General features: G+C 40.2%; 1 protein-coding gene across 1 annotated transcript; it reads left to right on the forward strand.

Annotated features, from left to right (window-relative positions):
- The first annotated feature begins 5220 nt into the window (after positions 1-5220).
- LOC130171634 (syntaxin-12-like) lies at positions 5221-13552 on the forward strand. Its single transcript, XM_056379698.1, has 10 exons — positions 5221-5344; positions 6928-7083; positions 7532-7601; positions 7694-7793; positions 10089-10226; positions 10361-10404; positions 11510-11609; positions 11705-11777; positions 11882-11964; positions 12221-13552. The coding sequence occupies exons 2-10, from the start codon at positions 6984-6986 to the stop codon at positions 12311-12313; spliced, it is 801 nt and encodes a 266-aa protein (XP_056235673.1). The 5' UTR covers positions 5221-5344; positions 6928-6983; the 3' UTR covers positions 12314-13552.
- Positions 13553-19945: the final 6393 nt, after the last annotated feature.

Genomic DNA, 19945 nt, shown 5'->3' on the forward strand with positions numbered 1-19945 from the left:
CCTTCCCTCTGCTTCTCAGCTGGATGTTGCCTCTGAAGCTGGACAAAATGTAAATGCTTACGGTGCAATAAACGGACACTGAAAAGAGACACATCATGCATGAGCAGCTTTGCTTAAATCCTCTCTGTTTTGAGATAATTGTTTACGTTCTGTAGCACGGCCGTGTCACTCAACAGATAATGCAAAGAGGATTACATTAAGGCCTGATTCATTCTGTTGAACCAAATGAGCTCAATTAATCCACTGATCTGAACCCAATTCTTTGTCTATAGGGTGTGAGGTCAGCTGAGATCCAGATGTGCTGGAGGCTGGAGCATCTGTTAAAGAAAATTGTCAGACAAACCGAAAATGATTATGCATTTATGCTACCACTGCAATTTACATGTAGAAATGGATTGTGGAGATCTTGGGAAAACTTATAAAACAAACACAATTTACATGCTGCAGAAGAAAGCTATGAGAATCATCAATCAATCAGATTATTATGAACCAACTAACTACTACTAACCAACCCACTATTTATTCATTCATATGCTTTAAAATTTCATGATGTGGTTGATTTTAAAACTGCACAGAGAATGTATAAAGCACAAAATCATTTACTTCCAAACTGTATCCAGAGGCTGTGTGAAATCAGAAAGAGCCTGTATGAACTGAAGGGAATAAGTACATTTAAAAATGCAAGGGTAAGGACCAGTATCAACTGTCAAAGGGGTAAACCTGTGGATGAGTTGTGGTAATGAAATAAAAACGTGAATTTCACTTGGTAAATAAAAAAAAATGTTTACAAATATGATGATAAATAGATACAAACCTGAGATATGATCAATGTCATTGCATAAATGCAGCAGTGAAAGTCTTTTTTTATTTACTTTTTTATTATTTTCTTTCTTTTGATCTCAGTATGTACGATTCGTTTGTAAATAGTTTGGTGTCTAATTTTAGTGGTGAAAAGTGAAATATTTTTGCCTCTTCCCGTTCCTATTTTCTCTGACTATACGATGGCCTGTATGTAACGTATATTTATTTTATTTGTAAAATATATTTCTTTGTTGCCATCCAGTGGTATCCTCAATTATAACACTGTGGCTGACAGCAATGCACATTTTAACAGTTGTAAAAATGACCAGTAGTCTAAATATATTGTAAGCATATAAGGATACACAATTCAATACAGAAGTGGTCTACATTATATCAGTAAACAATAAGCCAGCCAGGTTTTAGCCTGAATATAACAGTAGGTTTTATAGGCCAGTGTGACTCTGCTGAAGATTTTGATCTGCTCTATGAATTTCAACCATATGATTTATCCATTACATCCCAGTTCACAGCTGTTTAAACCTTTCTCGCTGAATTTCTAAAGAATATCTTTGTTTTTGTCTCACAGGTCTTGGCATTGGCTTGATTCTCAAAGTGTAAGTCCCTATGTCAGAGGTTGACATCATCTACATCAGTTTCCCAGGTGAAACGCTCGTGCGGATGCCGCAAGGTGGTCACTGTTCCTCTCACTGCGACGAGTGTGATCACAAGTAAGCCGCGGGTCTTTTTCTAGCTCTGTTAATTGTTGCATTAGCTTGTATGTGTTAAACATGCAGCATTCAACAGGAACACAATGCTGGTTTGGCAAGTTTAAGCTCATAAAAGTTAAAATATGTGTGTTATCCTGTGTAGCTTCTAGCTGAGTACCAGTCAATGTGGTCACAAGTCACAATTACAGGATAATGGTAAATGCTGAAAATAGGAAAGAGCCATAGAGTAACACACAGCAGTATCTACCTAATGCTTTCTAAAAATTAGATACCAAAAGCTACTGGTCATACCAGACCAAGTGAGACTGTAGCAGCAAACCTGACATCATACTGATATGACCTTTTCATTTGTAAGAGAAAAGATTTGTATAGCTTTCAAAAAGAAATAGTCTCTCTTTAAGGTCTAACAATCATAGTGAATATATTTCATGCCTTCAAAGCCTTTATTTATTATCTTAATGTATCTTCTCACTTACTTAAGAAAACTCCAGTGTTATGTTAAGTTAAAGTAAAATACAGAGCATTGTCTGGCCGAGGCGAGTGGAACAGAAGCTGAATAGCTTCAGCTCTCTCTAAACTGTGGCTGTTGTACACAGGCTTCTTGTGACAGCTGGTGGAGTCTGACTGGCGCTGCACTGTGTCAGTGACACATGTACACTTTTTCATGTGACTTTCATTAATCACTCACAAAGACTCTCAGCCAACAGATTTTACAGTCATTGCATTGTATATTTGCCCAGTAGAAATAATACTGCTGTTTAATTTGTGTAGCCCAGGTGGTGATTACTGATTGGCTGGTTACAGGTAGAAAAATATGTAAAATGCTTGTCAGCCAGTCACAACACAAGATATGAACAAACTGTGACGTAATTAGTAATATGACCCAATTGAAATAATGTAGAACAGGTGGTGATTAATATTTTACGTGTTGGAAACCAATGGCTCACAATTTGGAAATGATATGTCTCCAAATGATCCTCACAGAGATCTTAAACAACATTCCCGAGAACTTTCACACACATATATGACTTTACTGACCTGCAAACCTTAGCTTCTGTTTTTTAATGCCTCCACACCGGCAACAGCCAGAGCAGGAGCCATATTGTTTTCAGGTTGTCCGTCCGTCCGTCCCATTCTCGTGGACACGATATCTCAGAAACACCTTGATGGAACTTCTTTGAATTTGGCACAAACATTTGTTAGGACTCAAGGATGAACTGTTTATATTTTGGCGGTCAAAGGTCAAGGTCGTGGTGACCTTTTAGACATTTCTCAAGACTTCACACAGCAAATATGACAAAATTTCACACAAATGGTTCATATTTTATATGACTCGGGATGGAACCTGAAAGTAGTCTGAGAGGTGGAGGTAATTCCACTTTTATTTTGTTTTTTGATATAGGTGTTTCTGGTCTAAATATTGAAACCTCCAGAAAAATCGCTGAATAGTCTGTTTCGCTCCACTAACGACCACATTGTTTTCTTCCTGGTCAGGATGCACGGCGGCCACGCTGAGGGCCGCACCACGGACCAGATCCAGATCCAGACCAGCGGGGAGGACTCTGATGATGAAACCCTTTACCTGTCTCCAGAAATCCCATTACCCTGAGACACAGATTCAGGTTACCACTCCAGAGAGGAATCGGAGGAACCCTGAAATCCCCCAGAAGAATATGTGTCATGGTGATGATGATTATCTGTGACGTCAGCTCAGCATTCAAGAGACAAACTGCTGAAAAATCTCTTTGATTTGTCATGATTTGACTTATTTGGTATCGTGTTTATGTCATTTTGTATTTTGTGTTAGGGATGTAGTTGATGTGATATGTGCAATGAATGTAATATATGTAGTTACTTGAGTTGAATACAAATTTTAAATTGATATCAATGATCTAATTAATTGAAATGAGCTGATGTGGGCTGTTTCCAGTTCATTTGAATTGTACCGATCCAATAGATGTACAGAGTGATTGAACTGAATTAATTTGAATTGAATCGATGTATTAAATGTAGTATTCCGGTCCAGCAGGTGCACTAATACATCCATAAACCGGTTTATAAGCGCCAGTAAATAGAATAGAGAAAGGAATTCTGACCCAGTGCTCTGACCCACAATGCCATGGTCATGCCCTTCACTAAACTGGTCATGTGACTTGTTACTCTCCAAACAAAGACTTACATGAAGGGCATTTCCTTTTCCAACCAAAAAGGATTTCAAACTGGTATATTTTAGACAAACCTTTTATCAATGTTACCCTTTTTTAACATCATATTTGTTGCATTTTTAATCCTTTTTATCGACTGTATGAACCTAGATGATCAAGAATTTACCATGAAACCATAGGAAACATAAAATAATGAAAATCAATGAACCCTATCTCTTATACAGTTACAATCTATATTTTTGCTGATGTGGTTAAGGTTGTCTATTGACATGTTATCGAGACCATATATTGTGTGCTATTTGAATGAATGCTGCTTTAAGGTTAAGTTGTTGATCTCATAACTCATCCTGCCCATCATTGTCAAGGTCTCTGCTGCAAAGCAGTGTTATGAGCTCTCTCCCACTGACTCACATAGCAAAGAGCTATGGTAAATGCTTGGGTGAGGTGCATTTGAAAGCACGTCTGGTTCAGAAATCCCTGGGCCAGTATTCTTCCTGCAGCCTTCCATTCCTCCTTAGTGTAAGTTGTTAGTGCTATAAGTATAAAAAGAATGTAAACAGACAAGAATTGCCTAAAATGTTCAGTAGAAAAACAAGAATCTAAGCTCATAATAATCAATGTGTGTATATATATATATATATATATATATATATGTATACAGTATGGGCTGTGGAACCGGGTGTATACTTGTCCAGAAGAAATCTAGCATCATTTATTTTGCTATCTGAAATAGTTTCTCCTACAATCAACAGCTCTCCAAGCCCATCAAGAAACACTAAGAGAATAGCAGGATTATTGGCTCATGTGTATGACCCCACTCTCTCCTGTAGCTGCACACATAGGGATGTTACCCCTGCGTTGTCCTGAAACTTCAACTGTAGCCCAACTGACTTGGAGTCATGACCTCAAAATCTCTGTTCCTCGTCCCTGCAGGTAATGGATGCTCCATTTCTTTTTTAACTATATTTTTCATACTCTTTCCATTGGTTTACATTGACTTTTGTCTGTTGACAGATGCAGGGCCTCACATTCACACTGCTGCATTTACACTTGTTTATTAGAGTCAGTGGGAAAGTCATGGGACAGTCACGGGATTATTCCCTGAAGAGAAACAGGCCTGTTACACTGAGCCAACGTTTCATGTTTTCATGGACATTTTTTGATTCTTGAATTTTTGATATCTCCATAGCACAGTGGTAGGCTCTAGGATCTCCAAATTATGTCATGGAGTTGAAACTATTGTCTGGTCATAAATGCGTCATGGTAAACATTGAGGGAAAGGGATAAGGTTAGGTTCAGGACAAGGTAAGAACGACGGAAAAATAGACTCAAGTCCATCAAAATGAACTCCGAGGCGTCACAGGACTACTGAGTGCATGCTGCATTCAGAACCGGTAAAATAGTATTGTATAATTTTGTCTCATTGTAGGGTAAATTCTAACATTATGGTTATTAGTAAGCTATTATCTCACAACACTCGTTTTTACCCACTTTTCTTATTGACAGTGAACGCGGCGTCAAAGCTGCCGTCGGATTAGTGATCCGAACGCGTGACGTCACGCACGGGTTGGGTTTGCTAATTCTGATACAGAAATATTTATCTGAGGCATTTCGAGCAACAGACGCTGTCGACGTCGCTTTCACTGCAAAGTAAGAGACCTCCTGTGAACGTTGTTAAAACGTGTATAAACCAATAGAGAGTTGATAGTCTGTTAGAGACTACTGCGAATATCTAGGCTGAAATTAATGTACGAGACACATGACTTGTTATTAACGCTGAATAAAGGTTGTGGATAAAAGGTTTAATCCATATCAGTTGTATCATTTATGTGCGTGGCAGTAGCTTTTTGTGATATAAATAGGCAATGAAAGACTGTTTTAATCTTGTGTTAATAGCATGCACACTGTGTCGGTTTATTTCCCCTCCCGAACTGTCTGTTAGAAGATTAATCCACGTGACTACATGGTTGACTTTCCCTGCATGGTCTCTATTTTTCTCTATTTGGTATGAGACTCTTCCACTGGAAGATCACTGTTGGCATTTTAACGTCTTTCTCCTAACACACTGGTTCAGAGGAACCAATACACAGAAGAGCTGTGACACATACTGTTGTTTTGGGTCTGTACTCCATCATATTTTATTTGAAATGAAACAACTCTTCGTTTATTAAGTGTCTGAGGTAAATTTAGGGCCTATAGGCTCTCTAGAAACTGGGAAAGGTTTATGAAAAAAAAGAATAAAATTGTCTCAAATGGATGAAAGTTTTTCTACAGCTTTTGTCGATGAAAAGAAGATCTGAAATGTATTGATATAATAAGTGCTGGAATGTAACTCAGGAATTGTTCTTAAGCTCAATTTACATTTCATTGTTTTTATATTATTGTTTTTGTTTTAAGATATACATTTTACGATAATGTAAGACAAGGCAAAACAGATAAACAAGAAGAAGCACATATTTGGGATTTTTTAATTAATACTATTAATGGATTATCAAAATAGTTGTTGATACATTTTCAACTGCTGACTGATCAAATAATCAACTTATCAGCTCTGTGAAACATGATGTACTGATATTGATGAGAAAGCTTTCCATTCTAAGTAGTTACAATTGACTGTTGTAACGACAAATGTTGTAACAAGCTTTATATAACTTTCGATACGATTGGTCCAGTGATGATCTACTGGGGGAAATGGTCCAAGAGGCTTTTTGCAGAGCACAGTGAGCTGGACTATTGAGTCAAACTTCAAGTCAAGGGAAGAAGAAAAGTAAAGGAACAAAAACAAGCAAATATACTGACCAATCTGCATAGTTCCTATTAGTTACCCAACTACTTAGGTGCTATTATTTATCTCTGCCCCCTTTATCTTTTTGCATTTTTTAAATGTATTTTCTTTCTTTATTTACTTTTATTTATATGAACATGAATGATTAAATGAACCTTTAAGTCAGGGGAGTGGCAAGTCGGCCAATCACTCCCCAGCACAGGTTGGGGAAGCACGCCGTCTGGGGATGGAGAAGAAATAACTGAAAAGCAGAAAGAATGATGGAAAAAACAAACAATAAAACAGAAACACCCCACAGATCTATAGCACCCCATCAAAGCAAAAAAAAAAAATAAATAAGTGGGACAAACACAAAATTAAAAAAGCTGTAATTTGCTGAAATTGGAAAAGCGATTTATTGATGATGTAACTAAATGTGCTATTTTCTCCTGGTTGTAACTGTGTTTAGGTCGTGGTTAGTGTGTGTTCCACAGCAGTCTGACAGGCCGGTGGGCTACAGCCAGGATGTCCTATATGAGAACAAACACCAGCTGGTCCCAGCCTCGGGACGTCAGCAGCCTGGTCCAGGCGTGCAGTTCCAACATCCAGATGATCAGCCAAAACTGTGAGTTCAACACACGCATGCACATGTGTACAAGGGGACATGGAGGACGAGACGGACATGCTGATTTAGCTCAGGTTCCTCTATTTCTCTGGATCCTATCTGAGATGTTTCTACACCTTGGTTAAGGTCCACCTGTGGTAAACTCAAACGATTGGACATGATGTGGAAAGATGCACACCTGTCTATATAAGGTCTCACAGCTGAGACAGAGACAGGATTGTGTCGAGTCTCAGATCTGGCTACAAAAAAATTCTGCTGCATAGCGAAATTTTCTAGCATAAGGATGCAGCATATGTGAAAAAATGAAAAAAACTTTCTGAATGCACTGTACACATACGAAGCTGCAAATAACATGTTCAACTCCACATCAATAATAAACACTTCCACTCATGAATGAATTGCCCAGAAGAACTTCATGTTTACTGCAGTGGTTCCTTTTTCTCTGCAGCTGGTCAGATCAAGAATCTCCTTCACCAGCTGGGCGCAAGACAGGAAACCTCAGAGCTCCAGGAGAGGCTGTAAGTACAGTATACCATGTAATATTACCAATATCTGATGCAGTCTGTGACAGGTAAAGTGTGGTCCTAGTGGTGTTTGTGCTCCTCTGCAGCCAACAGCTCCAGCACAACACCAACCAGCTGGCTAAAGAAACCAACAGACACCTGAAGGAGCTGGGTTCACTGCCCCCACCACTGTCTCCGTCAGAGCAGGTCAGTCATTAAACACATTTATCACTATGTCAAGCAAACTATATATTCAGATGTATCAATTTTTTAAATGAACATACGTGTCATTCTGAAACCATAGGCATTATGTACTGATACGACAGCCTCCATGTTCTGGGAAGGCTGTCAGGCCTGCCATTAACTATTTAAAAAAGAGATAGTTTGTATGCTGTGAACTATAGTAGCTGACATATGATACAGTGTGTTTTTTCATAATTTTTTTTTAAGACCATGTTTGTTTTCATTTTGGAAAATGAAGTGAACTGAATTATCAATTGAAATTTATTTTAAAGGGATAGTTCAGGTTTTCTGACGTGGGGTTGTGTGAGGTGCTCATGAACAGTCATTATATTACCCACAGTACATTATGTTCTGCGCGCTCCTAGTTAGGAAAGCTGAGCGGGAGCGGCCAGCAGAGTGGCAGAGCGATGTGTTGGTGTGCACGGGCTCCACGAGGAAAAACGTGTTTTAGAGACTTTTAAAAATGCACCACCTAAACAATATTACACACGTTGCCCATATTGGCATCAAACTGAAGTTAAGGTTGCAAAGGAAGCCGCAAGAAATAATCACATTGATTTAGCAGTTAGCTTAAACAAGACAGAAATCATGGGCATTATTAAGCAGATATTGAAGGAAAGGTGGGAGAACTGACATGAGCAGGAAGGAGCAGGAGAGATGAGACCATGACATCAAGATACTGGACTAAACACTATTCAAAATACAGGCAGATGTCACTACTGTGTGCAAGAAGAAACAGTGGAGCATGTTATGCTACACTAAGAAGGCATCTGATTCAAAGTAAACTTGTATTTAATAGATATTTGACAAATTAACTCAAGAAATGAGTGTTATTGAATCCTATTTCTGTCTCTCAGAGACACCAATCTGAGAAGATGAGTCGTTTTTTTTAATGTTGTAAATATTAGACATTTTGATTCACGCGTCATAATTGGTGGCCGTAATGCACCAGCTGGTCGTCTGCCAACCGCCAATAAACCTCAAAGAAGAAGAAGACTTCCTGCCTTTGTGTTTTTCCTGCCAATTTTCTTTGTCACCTTTTGCTCATCAGTTAATTAGTCCTCAGTGTATTTATAGCCTCGTCTTTCCTATTTTCAGTTGCAGTTCTGTGTGTCCTTTGTGTTTCAATTCAGTTCATGTGAAGATGAACTGAATTAATTGTCGTATGCCTTTATATGCTTGTATGGTGAGCGGAAAAGAGCACTCACAAAGAGTCTGCTCTGAGGTTGGTGTGCAGGAAGGTGTCCAAAAAGATTCTTTACCAGATGAGATTAAGGACTTTCTGAACACCTCTGATTCCCAGTCTGCTAGCCACCAGCCAATCTCCCGGTTGGCTTACTGTCAGCTTGTTCCAGTGTCTGCTTAACTTCTGCCTGCTCATCAGGCGGTAAGGCTTGGGTTACTTTGCCTGCAGCCTACTCCTGAGTCAGCTAGCCTCCAGCCTGCCTCCCAGTCGGCTAGCCTTTGGCCTTCGAGCCTCCATCATGATAGCTGTCAGCATGCTAGCCTTCGGTCTGGCTAATCCCTAAGAAGGAATTGTGGGTCATGGAGATGTTGATCCGCCAAGCTATCCAAGCTCCACAGAGACTCACGCACCCAGCGCCCCCTAGCTTCAGCTGCCCAGCAACCCCGAGCATCTCCTGTCAAACACAATAAATCAGACCCTGAATTGGTTTTCTTCACCAGTGTTCTGTCTGTTCCTGCGTCAGGGGTCCTGGTCGACCTGCCTGAGGTTTCCTGCTCTGCCTTTGTCCTGCCTCCAGGTTTTCCACCTGAGGTCTGATCCGCCACTGCTCAGCCCTTGGGCTGTTCGCCTGAGGTCCCTAGCTCCAAGCTGCATTCTTTGGCTTCCTGCCCAGAGAATTATACTTTCATGTCAATTAAGAATAGATTTTTTCCAAGTCCACTGAAAGCCATTGTTGCCTCTCATGTCATTTACTGTTGCTATCAAATAACTGCAAAAATGCCCAACAAATATTTTTTTGAAATATTAAGAAAAGTTAGAAAAGGGTTTTTGGTTGTCTTTGTGTATTTGTGCCTTGTGACTCTGCCGCGTCCAGAGAAGCTCAGGAAACCTAAGGTCATCTCCCCCTGCTGATAAACACTCCTGCTTCTACTCTCTACTGTGCAGCACTGTTGCCAAGTTCAGGAAATTAAAGGATTAATATTTGTCCAGTTGGGTTCTGTGACATGAGAACAAACAAAAAAAACAAAAAACATTGATATGGTCTTTTTTCTATCCTGTCTTCTTTCTTCCAGAAGCAGCAAAAACTGCAGAGGGAACGTTTGATGAACGATTTCTCTGCAGCCCTCAACAACTTCCAGGTGGTGCAGCGGAGGGCAGCTGAGAAAGAGAAGGAGTCAGTGGCCAGAGCTCGAGCTGGATCCAGAGTCATGGTGAGCACCAGGGAAAGAACTGTTCAGCCTTTACAGTCTGTAACGTAACTCTTAAACACAAACCTCGAAGAAATATCCACGTATGATGGACAAGTGAGCTGATGTTGATTAAACTTATTTGTAACTGTCTACAGGGAGACGGAGAAAATGTGGATGAACAGCTGGTCACGTTTGAAAAGTATGTTTCTTCAGTATATTTTTTAAAATATTTTACCTTCAGTCCATTCAGTCCACATTTTGTTCTTTGTGCAGTTGGGTGGGGAAAAAAGCCACAGCAAGGACACAATATGTTCCCTTCTGCTCTGGGCATACTGCAACATTTCCATCAGAGCTTTTAGCCTCTTAAATAAATATAGGCTATATACTGGCCAATAAGTAATAAGAAATGTCAGTACAGAAATGCCAAAGGTAGGTATGAGGTGATTCATGGCCCTATCTTACACCCGGCGCAAAGTGGCGCAAAGAACAACGCAAGTGACATCCCTCTCTCCAGCAACGCTTTCCAGCTCCTCCTCCATGTCACATCCATGAATAATCATGACACTAAGTACAACCCTTCTGAACCATGCACCTGGCGCAGCGACCGTTTTTTGAAATAGCAAAAGCTGATATGACAACGTAGTAAATGCACTTGCACCATGCACTTTAAATCAGACTATCAAAATATGGTTGTTTAATACGGTGTATCCACTACATAGTTTGTCGATCAGAGAGCACTGGCACTGGCAACTATAACTGTCAGGCTTGAGGGAAAATGCAGCCAACACAAAAAGGGGGTTGGTGGAACAAAAACACAGGAGTAAGAGACACAGGGAAACATCACGAATCCAAGCTCAGGTATAACAGACGAACTGACAGACAGCAGGGAGCACAGAGACTAAATACACACAACGGAGGCAAGGGGGATTGAGCACAGGTGAAACACATCAGGGCGGGGCAGACAATCACAAATCAGGGAAACAGGACAAAGACAGGAAGTAAAATAACACCCAAGGGAAGTATTCCAAAATAAAACAGGAAGTCAAGCAAAAGTCCAAACATAAACAGTCCATCAGGGATAACCATGACGATAACATGTTAGTACTGTATATGTCCTGGTCACAGTTTTTTGATAACCAAGTAGAGGAGATATTTATGAAATTATTATTCAATGTATTTATGTAAAAACATTCATATTAACCAGGATATTGCAATTTGACCTATAAACTCTTAAATATTGATGTTAGTATCAAAAACTAAAAGCGAACTCAAGCATTGAAATGATTGTGTGTATGATTGTGCAGGGAGGATGATTGGTGTCAGAGCCAAACTGAGGAGCCCACCATCACAGAGGAGGACCTGGAGATCATCAAGGAGAGAGAGACGAACATCAAACAGCTGGAGGTATAAACCTGCAGGATGACCTACAGAAGCAGGAGCGCTGATACCATCACATGTAGTTCACCTGTTCACCAGTTGCTCCTGTTCTTCCTCCCCAGGCTGACATTACGGATGTGAACCAGATCTTTAAGGACTTGGCTGTGATGATCCATGACCAAGGAGACATGATCGGTAAGTCAGAGGAAACTCGGGTTAGCACTGAGTTGGTGGTTCATGCGTGTCAGTTAGGTGTGTGCACGTGCTCTCATTGAAGCTTCACGTGTTCTAATCAACAGACAGCATTGAGGCCAATGTGGAGAGTGCTGAGGTTCATGTGGACAGAGGAGCGGTCCAGCTGCAGAAGGCAGCCTATTACAAGGTATGATGGAGGGGCTGGAGAAAAATAAACGTAAAGACATCATTAGATTTTTTTTTTTTTAGACAGTAAAAGACAATATAGAATACCATCAACTTTATTGTTTCATATGGTGACACAATGGAGGATTAATAGTAAAAGTTGAATATGATGTCCTGTCCTCATCCAGTGTTAAGCTAATACCACTGTAACGTAAAACACTGATGCAGGATGGTTCCACTGTGTGTGTTTACTCTGACATGTTGTCTGTTGTGTGCAGAGGAAATCCCGTAAGAGGATGTGCATGCTGGCCATGGTGCTGTCGCTTGTGCTCATCATCCTCATCATCATCATCTGGCAGGCCATCAAATGAGAGGAGAAGCACAGCCCAGTGATACCTTCAAATGACTTCCTGCGTGTGCGTGTGTGTATTTATGTGGGATAAATGAATGGGAGTACGTGGGTTTCTTATGTTTTTTTGGCTTCGAAAACTAACAGCAACAATTTAGGAACAAATCTGTCAATACCTTAAGATTTTTAATTTTCTGTTTCCTTGAGTGAAAAACGGACACATTCAGTGCTTCTTCTCGTAGTTGTGGAACATTAAAGCTCCCCTGAGACAATGTACTCTTTCTACTCCCACTACTGGGGGTACACTACTCTACCTTTTTGACCAGGATTTGTGTTTTGAACCCCATGGGAAGAAAGTTGTTCAGTCATGTTTTCGTCACTTGAGAAATAAAGATGAGGTGAAGTCTTTTATTTCAGCCACAGATCTGGAGAAACTCACCCATGTTTTTATTTCCTCCCACCTCGACTGCTGTCCTCCCTGTATACCTGTCTCAGTCACAAATCAATCCACCACCTACAGGTAGTTCAGATGCTGCAGCTCGGCTCCTAACTCAGAAAATGTGTTCACATCACTACTATCTCATCTCTCCACTGGCCGCCCGCTCGTTTAAGGATTGATTTTAAAATGATTTTAATTCCTTTTAAGTCCAGGTCTGAGCTTTTATCCCCCTGTGATCCAGGACTCAGTCTGAGCTCCGCTGGTAGTTCACTGCTGGCCATTTCAAGGTTGACAACTAAAGGAGACAGGACCAGACTCTCAGAGTCAGTTCAGTTTTATTGTGGGATGTTTCACATTGATTTATATGGATGTTTAATATTTGACTCATGTGAAGCACTTTGTTACTTGTATTGAAAAGAAACAAATAAAGTATATTATACTTATTACTGCTACTAATAGTAATGATAATAATTAGATGGAGATCATGCAGACTGGAGGAGTGTGTGTGTGTGTGTGTGTGTGTGTGTGTGTGTGTGTGTGTGTGTGTGTGTGTGTGTGTGTGTGTGTGTGTGTGAGAGAGAGAGAGAGAGAGCTGTATGTGTGCATGTCTGCACATTAGTCTGAGACTAACAAATAAAGCCTGCATCCCATGACATTTTTTCTGTCACTTTTCTTTAATATCACTACTGTAGGACTGTGTCTTATCCAATGTTGCACAATTTGTACACAGTGAGTCCATATAAAGCCTGTCTTGTTTAAATATGAAGTGTATTGCTGATGTAAGGAGTGTCTTACTAATGATAAAGTTGAATGAAACGTGAATGTGTGTCCGTAGTAAAGTTTGTTTCAGTGGATCTGCCCACCTCAAAGAGATTTAAAACAGTTCCACCTGATGAAGCACAGCTGGTGTCGTGTCTCAGTTTGTCTTCAGCTCATGTTGAACTAAAGACTTTTAAAGCGATTTTTCAATTTTGACATAGTTATATCACTTATTTTTAACTATCCCGCTTTTTATCCCAAGAGCACTTGGGAACAAGCTGTTCTTTTAACTGATGTTGAATCTTTATACAGAAACATCAACACAGAACTGGGATTACAGGCAGTAGCACAAATTTTTCCCAGGTTGCTTCTCGCCCCGATCACATCATCCTCGAGCTCTTGAGACTAACCCTTAAAAAACGACTTTGAATTTGATGGGAAATGCTATTTACAGATTTCTGGCTGTGCTATGGGTCAAAAATATTCCCCATCATATGCACACTTATTTAGCCGACTGGGAAACGTCAACCTTCCATATATTGTACCTGAGGTATTAAGATGACATCTATGGCCTCTGGTCTTATTCGTTGACGATTTTAAAATCGTCATAAACATTTTGAACAGTCACCATCCCAAAGTACATTTAAAACAATATTCAATCACTTGGTGGGATTTTTTTCTGACTATGATAGTGTTTCTATCTGTGAGCGGTGGCTCAGGAGGTGGAGTGGGTCGTCCACAATTCGTCGTAATTAGAAGGTCGTTGTTCGAGCCCCGGCTCCTCCAGTCTGTGTCGAAGTGTCCTCGGGCAAGATGCTGAACCCCACATTGTCCCTGATGGCTGTTCCATCAGTGTATGAATGTGTGAGTGAATGGGAGAAGCATTATATAAGTGCAAGTCCGTTTAAATTTGAGTTCTAGAACAACCTTTCCAATATCATTATTAAACCGGCAGATAAGGTTTAAAATTGTAATTACGGACAAACAGCAATATGCTATGGAGGCCAACAGGCAATTACCCAAACCCAAATACTATTAATCTATAGTAAATCATACAAAGGAAACACTATCTTAGAATTTCACCTCCCCCCCAAAATTCACAAACACCGTTCCCTACACAGTTCCCCCAAGAGAACTATAATCTCCAACTGCAACAGTGCCACCTACATCTCCCTCTACGTAGATTCCTTTCTAGGACCCTTCTCCAGCAGACACACCAAAGACCCATGGTGTTGCTCTTCTGTTTACTACTGACAGCTTCTATACGGACATTAGCACGGAAGTGGGGCTGGAAACAGCGGAAAGCATCTTTCAGAAACACCTGGATAGGAACAGACCAGATGCAGAAATTCTAAAATGTATGGAAATCTGTCCAAAATGTAATGCTTTTGAATTTGACAACAGTTATTTTGAAGGTATCAACAATAACAGCAAAAAACTACTTACCCAAGTTTCCTATAAACTCACAGACACCCATGTGTAGCTATCATCCCAATTATAAGAATTCATAGAATAGCATCCCGGGACACAGACCTTCATAATTCCATTTCCATCCTTTTCCAGAGCCTCAGACAGAGAGGACACTCAAACGTTTTCTCAGAGCCCAACAGCACACTAACCTCCCACTGGCTCAGGTCTTCTTTTGTAGACAGCAGGTTGGACCACAGAGGGACAGTCACCGGGCCTTCAAGCATCTTCTGATGAAGCCTTCTGCGGCGAAACGTCCTTCCCTAAAAGGTTTTTAACACTAACAAGAAGGATTTACAGACTTTAAACACATGCTAACTTAAGCCTCAGTGATTTACTGGCAGCTCATTCCAAAGGACCTGGACCTAACACAAGCTAACAAGTCGGTGATTGATTAGAATCCGGTGTGTACACCACAGACAATTGTTGAACTCTTTGGGACTTTTAATTTCCCTAATCTTTTTCTCTCTTGTTCCTCTAATCGCTTTCAAGACCAGCTAGAGCGGAGAAACTTCATTTTCTGTGCTTCCACTTTCATCTGGAACTCCAGCGCAGAATCAAGATGCTTCTCGGTTATCTGACAACACACACAATAAGTATTTCAAAATAATACAAGCAGTCCATCACTCAGAGATTCAACAACAGACATTTCCAACAAGTATGATGCGTCAAGTAAACAAATTGACAGCATTCATCAAACCTTCCTCACCAAGTCAGACTAGATATGCAACATATACTAAATAAAATAAACAAAATACAGCACAGTGGATGTGGAACGACATTTTAGATTTTGAGAAAGAATAATGATTCAGTGCTAGCAACAGAATTACAAAACAGAAACATCGGGTGCAGGAGGGCGCCACAGCTCCTCTACAACTACATCCAGAGGAATTTCCTCCACTGCCACCCATGCTGAACCCTGACTCCTACACCTTGATGTGGACTATCCTGTATCCCGTTTTAGCCATTTCCTCCGCTTCTGTTTTCCCTTCTACTTTGCAGTTGCAGTTCCTCCAAAGCAAAACGAGGAGGAAGAACTTCATCTTTGTGATCTGCGCTTACCTCTTCACTACAGGACACAGGAAGGACGTCCTGATATAACTGATGGAGGAGGAGGAGGAGGTCCTGAACTGTGACTGGCTGGAAAACAAATATCAGTTATCAGTGAAAGTATACATTGTTATTCAACACTTCTTTTCACCATTTTTTTATGGAAGACTTACCCACAGTGCACCTACACTTAAAACATTGGGGGTTTACGGCGGTGCCGAGCTGCACCCCAAGGATATGCGAAAAAGATCAAATATTTTTTCTTCAACAGTCGGATCAGAGTAAATGAAGTTGGGGTGACATGGTGACAGATGTGTGGGACCGCTGCAGTTTCCCTGCAGTCACCATCACAGTTTAGTTGTCCTTCATTGTAACTGTGGTAAGTCTTGGCATTGATTTATGCAAAGCAAAGTTTGTGCTAGTTTTTATGAAATGATTAACTATTGAAACAGTTTTTATTCAGCACAGAGGAAACTGAGATATGAGGGCTGTTTTTTGGATTCAACAATAGATAATTATATGTCCGTGGCAAATATTCTTGTCGTGTAGTAAATATATGGCTATATACACACAGTCATAAGGAACCTTATACTTTGTATTTATCCAGTAGACCTACTTCATTAATAAAAGCTTCTGTTTACACTTTAGCTGAGTGAAGTGTCAGCTCAGTAATGCATGTGACTGTGCTAGTTTGCAAAAACACTGCGATGAATAGGCTCTTGTTTTTGTTTTCATATCGTCACAAATCTTTTGGATTAATTTGGCAATTGCGAAAGCGTTGAAAAGTTAGAAAGACAGGCGTAGTGGATAGGCTGTTGTTCATGGCTTTGAAAGTTGTGCTTGGACTTGGACAAATTATCAGACTATGGTTTCTGACTGAGGAATGGTGAGTAGATAATGCATTTTCCTTCCATTTGGACCTTTCAAGTTTGTAGAAACAATCAGATTTGGTGTTCTTGTTTTTCTGAAAGGGGTCGCGATATGCTCCACAGCCGTCATCTGGTTTGCAGCCTCCAGCTGACCCCCAAACACATTTCAGGCACAGACATTTTCCGTGCTTAAAGCCCTGTAATCGTCTCAATTTCAAAAATGAAAAAAAAAAACTCAAATAATATGAAAATAAAGAAAATAATGTTTGGAAATAAAAGAAAAACTTTGGGGTGTGGGTAATTACCCACTTTGTGTAATTGCTGGTAATACAAATACAATTTTTTACAAACAGAATCTCTTTTCTCTGTCTTCAATCCATCTTCAGATTTAATGTTACTGGGTTGCCATTGTACAAGGATGTGGGTAATACTGTTGGAAAGGTCATTGCCACATTATACGGGATACAAGTTCCTATCAAAACTTATTCAACAATAACTTCAAAGACTCATTTGTTAAGTAATCATCCCTTTATCCCTGATTAATCCCTCTAGTTACAGCCCAACTCCACACCATATTTGCTTTTATATAATCAATTGAAAAATAGTCTTGAAAAAATAATGGCCAATCATGACAGGTTCAGTGGATATAGGGTCATCTCACACATCTAAAAGTTTGAGACCAAGTAAATTCCTATTCAATCCACATGGGGGAGTAGTTGCTCCAGTTATGGAGAGATATGCCAGTCCTTTGGTTTGCTGTATGTGGTAGCGACAGGGGAAACTCTGTTAAGTCTCAAACAGCATCTCTTCAACATGGGGGTGGGCAGTCTACCCACCTCACTAGTTCAGTGCTTTCAGATTCGCCATTTTCATTCATCTTTCCATCACTGGCCCACAGATGTATGCTACAGGGACGGGAGGCCAGCGAAGGAGACAGGAGTCTGGACAGAAATTAAATTTCCTCTCGGACTCAATGTAGCCTAAGAACGACTTAATATGTTTTTCATGAAGTCCATGTGATACCTGCGGAAGTAAAAAAGTAATGGTTTAATGTGATTGGCTGTTTTTTTTGTTGTTGTGTTATTTAACACATAAAACCTACCTGGTAACACCTACCTGCTGGTATAGTCCAATCAGAAGCATTTCAAGTCCAGCGTGCTCTAGTTCCAACCGAGACACCCCTAAATCCTTGTGTGAGGATTTACCACGTATCCTCTGACTGCAGGCGGACTAGGCCCCAGCTGCAGAGTATGAAGTACAAAACAGGACACGAAAAAAAACAACATTGCCCTGAATGAAGGTCCATCCAAATTAAAAACCCGTTTTCTTGGAGGGAAGGAGAGGGCCACCCCAGATGTTGCCTGTGTGGACTCCTGAGTGCATTGGTGGGGGTGGGTGCCCTTCCATTGTTCCTGTGTGGCCTCTCCCAACGTTACTACACAATTATAGTAACGATTAGTGTTTAATAATCTGATTTGTTTTTATATTGTCTGCTGTATACCGTATATACATACATACACATAAATATGTGAATAAATTATTATGATCATATATCACAAACTCTTATTAAAACATCTTACCATGAAAACACACAACCCATAACTTACCCTACCTAACATAATCCAGTCGTCACCCTTAGTTATGTCAGTGTTAGTTATGCCTATTTATTCTGTTTTTTGTTTTTATGTTTTCTCAGTCGCCTTAACTTCCAAATCACTCACTGTTTTGTTATTTCACCAATAAAAATAAATCAAAGAAATAAAGTCATATCTGCAAATAAAATACCACCCTTGCTTCTGATCTTTTTTTCTTTAATGAAATATTGATTTAATTTACATCACTTACTACATCAGATCTGGTGCTACCACCTTGAGATTGAGTTACTCCCTATGTGCATGTATAAGGGAGTTTGCCTAACACCTATTATTTGAGGGTTACCCTTAATGTTTATGTATTTGTGAGAATTATGTGTATACCCATATAATGCGAATATTTTATTCCTTTTGTATATAGGCATGTTTGATAGCACTTACCTGGGGCTTAAAGCTAATCTTATTATTTGGCTCACAGACTGCAGGGCTTTTTATTGGTGATTAATTGAATGATGACAAATGTGGGGTGAATATACAATTTGCTTACACTAGAGGAAATGAATCGTAATATGGAGTGTGGGAGATTGTAATAATATTTAGAATCGTGTTGCCAGTATAGTTGTAAGACTGCACGGGGGGGGGTCATCCATGTAGATTACTACCCCTAACCCATTGCCTTTTGCTCCCATGTTTAAGTGCCTAGTCAACAGATGAGGATTACATGCGACTGCGACCACCCACCATGCAGCCAAAGATCTCCAACCTGAAAACCTCACTTTCTATGGCTGTACTGAGTCAGGGTTGGTACCGTTTCATGCAGAACACCCAAAGTCTCCCAATGAGAACCCCCACCCCTACGTTTCCAATTCTCTACAACCTTCACAAAAGGAGTTATTCAAGAATATCTCTTCCCAAGGTGGTTTCTATCCTTTATGCTTGTCTTAGTTTCAACACCTCTGAAATCATTCACTCTCTTAGAGACAGAGAGAAATGAGGGCAGACTGTGCTTTAGAGAAGAGCAGGGGAGAGGCCGCAGACATCTGCTGCACTGATACAAAGGACACCAACCACCTCATTCAAGAACAATTGACTTGCTTTCTTCTGCTACTTGATAAGGACAGCAGTCTATGATGTTCTTAGTGTACTTGGTATCCTTAAAATGTCAAGTCACTCCCTCTGTGTCAGCCCTTTATAACTTCACTCATCTCATTTTCATCATATCACTCCTTCTCAAGCTCCCTTATAAATGACAGAAGCAGAAAACAACAGGTAAGAACAACAAAGGTCTTAGTGCTACTCACAGTGGCCTGGGTGCCAGAACAACCTGTGGTCTGCATGTCATCCCTCTCTCTCTTTCTCCCTGACTTTGCTCTCTCTCATTGTAGATATCTGAATAAAGGCAAAAATCCCTAAAAATTAAAAAAAATTGTGATTCAGCAACACTTTCAGCAGACACAGGATGTCTTGGAGCAGCTGGA

Source organism: Seriola aureovittata, chromosome 7 (genome assembly GCF_021018895.1).
Source record: "Seriola aureovittata isolate HTS-2021-v1 ecotype China chromosome 7, ASM2101889v1, whole genome shotgun sequence".
NCBI lineage: Eukaryota > Metazoa > Chordata > Actinopteri > Carangiformes > Carangidae > Seriola > Seriola aureovittata.

Excerpts from the sequence above, each read along its gene's own strand:
- LOC130171634 (XM_056379698.1), top strand. The coding sequence starts at position 6,984 with ATGTCCTATATGAGAACAAACACCAGCTGGTCCCAGCCTCGGGACGTC. Across the intron at positions 7,084-7,531 it reads CCAGATGATCAGCCAAAACT|CTGGTCAGATCAAGAATCTC; the intron begins GTGAGTTCAACA and ends TTTTCTCTGCAG. Across the intron at positions 10,227-10,360 it reads GAGCTGGATCCAGAGTCATG|GGAGACGGAGAAAATGTGGA; the intron begins GTGAGCACCAGG and ends AACTGTCTACAG.